The 10847-nt window shown below is 55.8% G+C and overlaps 1 protein-coding gene across 1 annotated transcript; it reads right to left on the bottom strand.

The window, feature by feature from the left end:
* Positions 1-2413: 2413 nt before the first annotated feature.
* DMRTB1 (DMRT like family B with proline rich C-terminal 1) lies at positions 2414-10594 on the bottom strand. Its single transcript, XM_036448476.2, has 4 exons — positions 10086-10594; positions 8104-8323; positions 4841-5105; positions 2414-3612 (listed from the first exon to the last, which is right to left on the bottom strand). The coding sequence occupies exons 1-4, from the start codon at positions 10592-10594 to the stop codon at positions 3548-3550; spliced, it is 1059 nt and encodes a 352-aa protein (XP_036304369.1). The 3' UTR covers positions 2414-3547.
* Between the last annotated feature and the right edge of the window lie 253 nt (positions 10595-10847).

Below are 10847 nucleotides of genomic sequence, written 5' to 3'. Positions count from 1 at the left end.
GAATAAATCAAAATTACACATTTTTTGTAAGACCAGCCAAAAATGTGTCTTTTGGTGTGCTGTAGCATTTTAGTAATTAATTTGTGTGCCATGATGAAAAAGGTTGAAAATTCCTGGCCTAGCCTACAGGCTTATCATTTTTATTTTCCTGGAGGAATACAGGTCTTCCAGTCACGTCAGGGCCCAGCTGCAGAAACCTATTCCTGCAGCCAGGCTGGCTCGCAGCTTCTCCTTGGATGCAGGTTGCTTGGCAAAAGGCCCCGCCCCCACAGTGGTCTGGCCCCCACCGGCCCCGCCCACAGCTGCTGCTCGCACGCCCTCTCCTGGCGGCGCCATGCAAGTGCACGGGCGTCGGGAATGCCGGCCTGCTCGCTGCATTCCGGAATGTCCTCCAGGCTTACAGCCAAGCCTCCGCCATTTGAGATGAGCAGTGCAGCCCTGGCCACCAGTCTCTTTGCAGCCCATCCTTTCCTGCCTGACTCCACACCTGCAGAACCCAGGCTGGGCCAGCCGGCGAGGGAGAGGAGGCTGGAGAGGTGGCGGGCAGTTGGTTTGAAGATGCCGGTGTTTACTCTGAGAGCAGTAGGGAGCCATGAAGGGCATGTGAGCAAGGAAGTAACTTGAGCAGATCTGTTCTTTCAAAGCTCCTTCTGCTGCTGAACAGCCTGGAAGAGCAGGGCATTCAGGAGCATGGGTTGGATTGACTGGCAAGGCTATGGGGCCCAGGGGTCCACTGACCACCCCTTCTTCCCTCCCCTAAGTGACCATGGTGAGAGCCCACAGCAAAGGACAGAACTTGTGGGGGAAGAAAGCCAGGCCTCCTATCCTGCCCCACAGTTGGTTTTTTCACCCCAGCAGGCACCTTCCAGGCTCCAGGAAAAATGCAGAGCATCTCAAGATTCATCAGATCCCAGGCCCATCGGAGAACTGACAGCCCTGTGGCCATGGACTCCTACAGTAAAGCAACAGGACCAGCTACAGCTCCCCATCTCAAACCCCATATGCTAACTAACATCCTGTTTTCTTGCACAGACTTGATCAGAAATGGAAAAATAGCTTTATTCATGCAGCTTGGTTGAAAAAAAAATCTTTCAAAACATGGACTCTAGAATAAAACAAAATGCAATTAAAAAAAAAAAAAAGCAAGAGCTGATCAACCCGACCTGGCCAACTGACAGGGGAGGGGTCCATGAGGGCAGGGTGAGTGGGGCTAAATGGAACCAGAAGTCAGGTCTCCTCCTACCCGCCCAGGGCTTCTGTAGCGTTATGGCCCTGGGGACAGGACCAGCAGCTGGGTGGCTGACAGCTCCAGCCACTGAGTCACACTAGTGCACAATCACTGCATCATCAGGCTCAGACGGAAGCCCATGCCTGGCTTTGCCCTGCCGAAACTACTTTGTGTTTACAATGCAGTGACTGAGATAGTCCCAGGACTGTGCCTGTCCCAGGGCCTTTCAACAGAGAAGGCCCGGCCCTGGACCCCCCGCCACATGCTGACGAAGACAGAATGCGACTTCTCAGTGATCCTCCTGCTACTTGTCCCAGGAGGATGGTTGGGCACCCATGCCCACGGGCAAGGCAGAGAGCAGGCCAGCCTGTTCTCCTGCATGCCCGTCTCCTCGGACAGAGAACAAGACGCTGCTTCTCACCCTGGAGTCCTTCGCTCCAGATCCCTTGCCCTCTTTCTGCCTGCCGCAGAGGCAGTGCCGGTTTTCTCCGAACTCATCCTTGCCCTTTAAAAAGGTGAGGTCCTGCCGAAACCAGTTTGGCTCAGTGGTAGAGCGTCGGTCTGCGGACTGAAAGGTCCCGGGTTCGATTCCGGTCAAGGGCATGTACATTGGTTGCGGGGACGTCCCCAGTAGAGGGTGTGCAAGAGGCAGCTGGTCGATGTTTCTCTCTCATCGACGTTTCTAGCTTTCTATCCCTCTCTCCTCTCTATAAAATATCAATAAAAATATATTTAAAAAAAAAAAAAAGGTGAGGTCCTGGGTGGCATGGCTCAGTTAGAGGTTTGTCCTGTACAGCAAAGGGTCAGTGGTTCAATCCCCAGTCAAGAGCATGTACCTGGGTTGCAGGTTCAATCCCCAAGTGCAGGAAGCAACCGATGGATGTGTCTCTATCACATTGATATTTCTCTCTCTCTCCCCTTCTCCCCTCCTTTCCACTTGCTTTGAAAATCAATGAAAAATAATAACCGTGGGTGGGGATTAAAAAATAAAAGGCAGACGAAGCCTTGACTTTCCAGGCTTTCTCGGCCTGCCCACAGCTCCTCTTCCTCTGTCCCGCCCATGCCACCGGACAGCACGTTTCTACGGGACCCCAGGCCCACGGGCAGAGCTGGTGATCGCCAGACTCGAACTCCAGTAGAGGTGCCGGATGTTTAAATGAAGGGACAAGTGAGACCAGGGGAAGAGCCCCTAAATCCTAAGCAGCAGGATGGGACCACGTTCTGTATTTTAAAGCCATGCCCCTCTGCAGGGACCAGGACAGGAGCTGGGGACGGGAAACAAAAAGACATCTTTACATTTTATGTGTCTACATCAGATTTCCTAAATTTTCCTAAAATTTCCTTTCTTAAAATAATAACAACAACAACTGAAGAGAGTCTGGCCCCAGTCACTTGGTAACTGAAGGGAAGGGAAGAGGTGCAGGGCAGGACTGGCCTAAGCAAGTGCCCAGAAGCAGGCTGACAGGCCGCAAAGCCGGGTCCCGACTCCTCTACCCAACACTGCCTTCCACGTGGATTTAAACACAATAAATTTTCACACGGATTTCTATTGCGAATTTTATTTCAACAGTCAACTGGCCCCAGAGAAGAATTTCTGAGATCGCAGGTATTTTGGAAGCACCACTCTATTCTGAGAGCTGTATCTGTGCTTACAAATGGCCTACTTTTTAAAGCTGGCAATCACTATAAAAACACCGAATGGTAAAACGTTAATGCATTTTTTTAAAACCAGAAACGATGCCTATAAATGGCTTAAACTTTGTGGAGGGGGTGAAGTAGCCCCAGGGGTCAGAATGCTCCCTAGGAAAGGCCCCTGGAGAGGGGCGAGGGGCAGTAGGAGGCGGGCAGCGGAGAAGGACACTCAGAACCCGCTGTCAGTGCCCTGGTCCTGGCTGCCCGCACCAGCCACTGCGTGTGCTGGAAGCCTGATGTCTGTGCTGCCAGCCCGGGACCAGCGGAGGCAGAAGGCTGAAATGCATGGTGCCTCCTGTCCTGCCGTGGGGCCCTCGAAAATCAAAGAACGCTTCCGAGGGCGAGTCGCCAACGGGCAGCACAGCCAGAGATGGTTAAATTCATTCCTAAACGGAGTTCCCACCAGCCCCCACTCCTCAGAGTCCTGGTTAACTTCATCCTCCATTCTCCTGCTCAGCTCACAGTTCAGGATTGAAACTTAGAACCCTCCTCTTTCCTCCCTATCTTGAAATGAAAATTAACTATGTTATGTCTATCACTGTCCACCCTCCCACAGGCCCCTGAACACGGACAAGAAAACCACTGCTGCCGCCCTCCCACTGCCCGTGTTCCCGGCCGGAGGCGGGCCTAGTTGGACTGCTCCTGAGATGCTGGCTGGCTGGGCTCAGGTGGCACCGCTTCAGCCTGGTCATCTGCAAAGAACAAAAAAGCGGGGATGCATTAAGAAACAGGGAAAATTGCCTGTTTTCAGGTGTGATCTTTCTTCAAGGCATCCTCATCATTCCCGGGCCCAAAGGAGAATTAATTTGCCTTGGATTTGTTAGGAGGCTGAATTCTATCATCATATGACTCAGGCTCAAGTTCAAATTCCAGTTCTGCCTGCCACAGGCTGGGGGGGGGGGGGGGGGGAGGACATGAAACAAGCTACCCTGAAGCTCTGAACCCCAGTTCCTCCTCCTGTTAATGAAATGGTGCCCACCTTGCAACATGAGGACAGCATGGGAGCAGGGGACTGTGAGAACTAATGGCTTCGTCATTTCAGGTTCTGGTTAAGTCTCAGAATAACCTCATGAGGTGGGACATTATCAGTCCACTTGGACAGATAAAGACGCGGAGGCACCAAGGAGTGGCTCTGCTTGCCCCCGGTAAGTGCTGGAGCCAGGACTTATGCCCAGGCCGTCCAGCACCAGGGCCAGTGTGCTTCACCCACACTAGACCGTCTATCTCTCCAGCTAACAGATGTGTCTCACACACGGCAGGTGTGCAATGGGCCTCAGTTTCCTCTTCAGTAAAATGAAGACATCGCCAGACTAACCTCAGGGGAGGACTAAAAGGGAAAAAAATCCTTGAACATAAAAGTAACACAACCCAGAGATGGTTAAATTCATTCTGCAAAGGGCCCTAAAAACACAAAGTCCTCAAAGCATTTTCACATCTAAAATTTCAGGTGACCTTCACAGGCCCATGTTACAGATGAAGTTTTACTAGGAGGGGGTGTGAGTGACTAAGATCGCCCAGTGCACGTGGCAGAGCTGGGACAGGGTCTGTCTCCAGAGTGGCCTAGGAGGACTCACCCTGCCAGACCCTGCTGTCCTGCTGCTGTTCCGCCTCGGCTCTGAGCTCACCACATGCACCTCCCTCCACATCTGTGCTCAGGGGCACTGACAGAGCCAGACACATAGTCCTGGAAGTCTGAGCTCTGCCATTTATATCTATAAGAACCCCTCTGGGCTGCTGTTTCCTCGCCTGAGAAAGGGGCCCCCTCCTTGCTGCCTGCCTACAGGATTTAGGGGAGGGGTATAAGGAAAACACGCACCCAGGCCCGGCACATTTTAATTCTCTTCTCCATCCCCCGCTCCCACCTCTGTGCTGATTGGCCCCCTTCCTCCCGAAAGCCCCCCTGGCTCCCCGTGCTCTTACCCGCGGCCTCCTGCTCCCCCTCAGACAGGACGGCCAGGGAGAAAGTCGCTGGTGGCGGGGGCGGCGGGGGCGGCGGGAGGAAGTGGATGCCGGCGAGGAAGCCTGGAGGGAGGATGGGGGGCGGGGGCGACAGTGGCGGTGGCGGAGGCGGCGGCGGTGGCGGCGGCAGCAGGGGTGATGGTGGCGGCAGCAGTGGGCGCGGTGGTGGCAGTGGTGGTGGCAGCGGGGGGTAGCTCGGCTGGAAGTTGTCCACTGGCTCCGGCACCTGCACGGGCACTCAGCAGAGAAGCCAAGGGGGAGAGCGTTAGCCAGATGGGCCGATCAAACACGATCTGTTCTCTCTAACTGGGGGCTCCAGGGGCTTGAAACGAGGGGCTCAGCAAACATGATTGAAGGCAAGAAGGAACGCAGGCGCACCTCCGATAAGCCTGGGGACAGCCGTCCGGTCACCCTGACTGAGCCCTCTCTCTCGGCTTAGATCGGTTACCTCATTTCATCCTTTCGATTCTCATTGTAATGATGAAAACCAGGGCCACAGAGCTGGTGCGAGGCTGAGGCAGAGCTGGACCCCCACGTCCCAACCACCTGTGTCCCGCTGTCCGTAAGGGGCCTTGTCTGGGGTGCCGGGCAGCTGTGGCTGAGTCAGCGAAGCTGGGCCCTCAGGAAGAGTGGCTCCCGCCAGCAGCCACCTGTGCTGCTGTGGCTTCGCCGGAAGCTGGAAGCCAGCCCCCTGACACAGGGCCCGCGGCTGGAGGGAAGGGATCCAGAGGGGGGATGCCTGCCCAGCTCGGTTCATCTGAGACACGGATGTAATAAAGAATAGGAATGCACGTCAGGTGTGGTTCCTATCATTCACTTCTCCATCCAGACACAGAGCAGCGCTTCCCACGCTCTGCTCCAGAGAACCTTCGTGTCCTACAAGATTATTTTTAAGTGCTTTTAAGTGTTCTTTGTCAAGGGAGTTTGTAAAACTCCACACATGGCCTCACCACAATGGTGAGTCACATGTGGCACATTAAAGCCTTGGGGCAGTCTGCAGAAATCTCCTTAGATTAACGCAGCGTGTTCTGACTCCATCTGACCACCGAGGAGGGAGGAGAGCCTACTCCCCGGTACCTACGACCTGCCAGACCCCGTGCAGGCACTTCGTGTGCACACACCTCCCTCTGTGCGTAGGCACTCGCACCCTGTTGTTCAGTCGAAGGGCTGAGGGAGGTGCTCGGAGGGAGGCAGCTTCCCCAGGCCACAGACTAGTAAAAACAAGTACGACTGGACCCAGGTCTGTCCAGCTCCAGGCCTGTCATCTTTTGTGGGAGGAAGAAGCAGCAGGTGGGACAGAGCCAGAAATAAAAGGTGGAAGATGTCACTCAGGGTTACCTCGGAGCCTGGGAGGGGGAGCAGGACAAGGTTGGAAGCAATTCCTAGGCTCTTGGGTTTGAGACAGCTTTACAAATGCGTGTTGTTTGGGCTATCCAGACAGGAAAGGGTCGGGGGAGGAGGGACTATTAGCCCTTTAATTCCAAGCTACTTGGCTGCTTCTCCCTGGATCACAGCTCCTGCCAGGGGCCTGAGGTGCCAGCTCGGGCCCAGATAAACCGACTGAGATTGCACTCTTCACAATGGCCGTCTGGCAGGCCTGTCGCTCAGAGCGCTGCTCTGGACGCAGGCTTCTATGTGAGCAGACGGTGGGAGCACTCCACTTGGCCGGAACCCTCTCTTTGTGTGGAGGCGAGAGCTGCCACGCGGCCCCCGGGCTGCACGGGGTGGCCAGCACCCACAGACTCCGGGTGGGGCAGGCGGGCGGAGGGTTTTGTTTACCGCTGCCTAAGAGACAGCCTCAGGGTAGCAGAAAGCGCCTGGGCTCCAAAGTCAGGGCAATCCAGGTGTGCATCCTGTTCTGTCACTAATCTGCTGTGCAGTTCCGATCCCAGTGCCTCACTCTCCCGTTGTGTGACATTGGACAAACCCATAAGGCCTCTGAGCCTCTTCCTCTGCCCCGCAGTGGGATGACAGCACGTGCTTTGGAGGCTCAGCTAGAGGTGGGTGGGCACCTAGAAATGATCAAGACCAGTGGTCTTCAGACTTTCCCCCCTTGAACAATGGAAAATGGTTTATAAATAAAAGTTTACAATATCTAAAAGAGAGAAGAGATACTACTGAGGCTGAAGCAAGACTGGAGACTAGCATCCTGGGTGCCTGGCCTGCCCGGACAGAGCTGGAACCCCGCAGTACTGGCCCCACACCCTGTGGCCAACGCTCCACTATGTGACTGTCAACCTTCCATCTTCCTTCTTTATTGCTTTCCGCTCCCTCCCCTCTATCCAAGGGGAAACGCTTCTGTAGCCCGAGGATTGGGCTTTCAGCTCTGAGGTGACGGTGGTCTACATTCCCAGGCACTGGAGCTGCATTTGAGCCAACCTCCCCCCGCCAGATTCAGCCTTCTGGGCCCAAAGTCAGGGCTGTCACACAGGCCTTCACTGCCCTGTCATTCTGATGTCCATCAGGAGTTGCCACAAGGCAGAGGGCTTTAAACTGTCCTGGTCTGGAAGGAGCTGGCAACCAAAGTCACAAAACCTGGCCACCCCGACGTGTATCTCATACGACAGGGATGGCCTGACTTACCGTCATTGTTCAAAACTTCAGGCTTAAAAAAAAAACAAAAAAAAAAAACTTCAGGCTTACAGAGCACACCAGTTAGTAACTCACCACCGGCCTCATCAAAGGATTACATCTCGTTCCTTCTTTCAACTCATAGGTATTAGGGGATAGGTATTTGGGGAAAGGTTTCCACATTCTCCATGACGAAGCTCAAACTGCCACTTCCTCTTGAAAACCCTCTGCAGTCTCCAGGGGGCCATGCCCTGCAGGGGGCAGGGGACCCACAGCTGCTCCTGGCTCTGCCCTCAACTGTATGGCACTAGGACCGAGGTATTTCCTTCCCGGAAGCAGCAAAACGAAGAGCCCTTGTGCCCCAGCCTTCCACCAGTCCAGGCCGACGGTCACTGTCGGTGCTCCCGGCTAACCTGGGAGTCTGCATTCCTTCTTTTCAGAGCCTTTTAGCCTCGGAAAAGCAAATGCCACAGCTCACGCTGGCCTGTTACACATGATGAGACTCATCTATGTGCGTGCCCTCCCAGAGGTGCACACTGTACAGGCCAGGGGCCTGGCACAGAGCGGGCACACCAATGGCTTTCTGGGACTGAGCATGTGGAGCAGTGGAGCAGACGGGATAAGGAGGAACCCAGGGTCGGGATGGGACTCACCGAGCCTCCTCCGTGGTAGTGGCTGAAGGACACATGCCGGAAGCCCTGCTGCACGGAGATCCCCAGGCCTGGGGGTGGGTCCTGGTAGCCCATCGGGAATGGGCGGTAGGAGAACAGGCCGGGGCAGCTGGGATACAGCTTGGCAGGCTCTCTCTCCAGGTACTCAGACCGCACCATAGCATCCGAGTTGATGCTCACAGAGAGCCCTAAAAGAGCAAGCAATGGGAGAAATATTAAAAACACAAAGAGCAGGGGGGGGGGGGGGGAAGCATCCCAGTACTGTCCAAAGACGGGGTAAATGCTCAGATCCATTTACAAAGAGCTCCCACATCCATTATGCTTTGCACCCTCCCTGCATTTTACACGGTTCAGCCCCGTCCCAGGTTCTTAGGAAAAGCCCTCAGCACAGCCATGAAGCCCCAGGCGGCACCCTGCCTCCCCTCCAGCCTCCTCCAGTGCGAGGACCTGGCAGCTTCTTCTCTGTCGCATCCCCCTCAAAGCCCTTGCAGATGCTCTCCCCTAACCTCGGAGGGCTCTCCCTTCAACCACTTTGCCTCTAAGTCCTCAGTCCTCCTCCTGAGGACCTCAGCTAAGCCGTTAGCTAGGAGAGCTCTCTACCCTGATGTGCGATTCTTTATTAGTGCTGCTCCTCTCGCAAGACAAGATGCTGAGGGAAGGAATCTGACTCCCCCGCAGCTTTTGCCACCGTGTCCGGCAGTTAAGTGCTCAGCCCCTGTGCGCGGAGAGATGAAATAAGGAAGCACTGTGCCAGTGGAAAGGTATCCTCCTACAGGACTGCTATTTCAGGTCTGTCCTCCTCATCTAGTTCCCGGGGACCAGATTTTCCTAGAATATCCCAGAAGGCAGAAATGGCCGATCTCCTTAGCACACGGACCGGAGACTGAGCCAGAAGCAGCAGCTCGCCTAAGGTGACGGAGTGACCACCCTCGGTCACCTGACTCGGACTTGTGCTCTTTCTATTGCACACCATGGGGAGCGCCAGCAGGGGTCTGCACTTTCAAACGGCCGTTTTTTAAAAGCCTCAGACCTACATGTGACCTGCAGTACTTTAACAGTGAAAGTAAAATTCACATTGTTACATAGAGAACATTGTAACTTATGCACATGGGGGCAGGAGAAAAAAATAGGCAATATGTCAATGAACGGTCTTCTCCTTTGCGGAGCAGAAAGGCTGTCGCATCCCCACCCACATCCGGGGAATGGATTCAAAATGAGGTGCGCAGGCGCACTGGGCCAGGCTCCGGTGTGGGGCGGGGCCTTCAGAAAGAGAAGGGTGCGCAGGCGCAGTCATAGCTTAGCCAGCCCATCCGTCTGCAGGAAGTCCTGCCATTGGTAGCTTCCCGCTCAAGAAAAGAGCGGGAAAGAGCGCGCAGGCGGGTTGGAGCAAGGCCCAGAGGAAGGGAGGCCTTCTGGGAAGCCTCCAGCTCCTGGAAATGGGGGAGAGTGCGCAGGCGCAGTCAGCATGGCGCTGGCTCACACACAGAGTCGTTCTTGCTGTGGGGGAGGTGCCTGCAGCGGGAGAAAAGAGCGGGAAGCGATGCGCAAGCGCAGTAGGACCAATGTCTCCATGAGGCGCCCAGCTAAGCGCACTGGAGGCCATTTTATTCCTTCTTGCAAGATGGAAAGGCAAAAACTGGAGCTAAATACTGGAGGCCATTTTTTTCTTCTTGCAAGATGGAAAGGCAAAGAGTGTAGCTAAATATTGAAAGCCATCTTCACCACCGACTCTTTTCTATCTCTTTTGCTTTTATGCAAAAAGGCCCTCAATCCAAATCTGTATGTGGAGAAAGGTTTCTGAAAGCAAATTTAACTCAGAAAGCATTTCCCCACCTCCCCCACCCCCAGTCACCATGAGGTGCAAGGAGGCTGCAGCCCTGGGAGGGACCGATGGCACAAGAAGGGGCCCGGGGGTCTTACCGAAGGTGAAAGGCGGCGGCGGCGGCGGCGGAGGCGGCGGCGGCGGCGGCATGGGCACGGGCTGCAGAGGCCGGCTCGGCTCCTGGGGACCGGCACCTCCCTGGCCCGCGGCGGCCTCCGGCCCGAGCAGGGGCCTCACGGAGCTGGGCCTGGCCACGGCCGCCAGGTCGCTCGGGCCCATGTGGCCGCGGCCACCCAAGACCGGCTGGAAGGCACTGGGGCCCGGGCTGGGGCCACGCGGGGGCCTCTCCAGCAGGTAGGCGGCCACGCGGCCCCCGGGGCCCGGCTCCAGGTCGCCAGCAGCGGTGAGCGGAGGCAGCGGGCGCAGGCTGGAGGCCGGGCCGATGGCCGCGGCCCTGGAGGCCAGCTCCCGGTCCTCCTCGGAGGCCTGCTTCTTGAGCATCTTCTGCGCGGCCATGATCTTCTGGCGTTCGGTAATGAGGAAGCACTTCTCGCAATTGCACTGCTTCCAGCGACACTTGCCGGCATGGCCCTTGACTGCCACCAGGTAGCCGTGGTTGCGGCACCGCGCGCAGTTGGGGGTGCGCAGCATCTTGGCCGCCTTGGCGGGGTCTGCCTTCATAGCACAACCGCCGCCTCCGGGAGCCGCAGAGCAAATGAAAGCGGGAAGCCGGGACCCAGAAGTCCCTGCTGCTGGGGACACTGGATACACTTGTAACAAAGTGGGTCTCAGTACATCCCCGGAACTGCCGCGAGACCCTTGCACTTTCCCAACTTTGGAGGGGGTGCAAAATTTGAAGTTTCTGTGCCTTAGTTCGATGCAGGGTGGTTAAGTACATTTTAAG

This window comes from Pipistrellus kuhlii, unplaced genomic scaffold, assembly GCF_014108245.1.
Source record: "Pipistrellus kuhlii isolate mPipKuh1 unplaced genomic scaffold, mPipKuh1.p scaffold_m20_p_2, whole genome shotgun sequence".
NCBI lineage: Eukaryota > Metazoa > Chordata > Mammalia > Chiroptera > Vespertilionidae > Pipistrellus > Pipistrellus kuhlii.
This window is presented reverse-complemented; position numbering and strand designations above follow the sequence as displayed.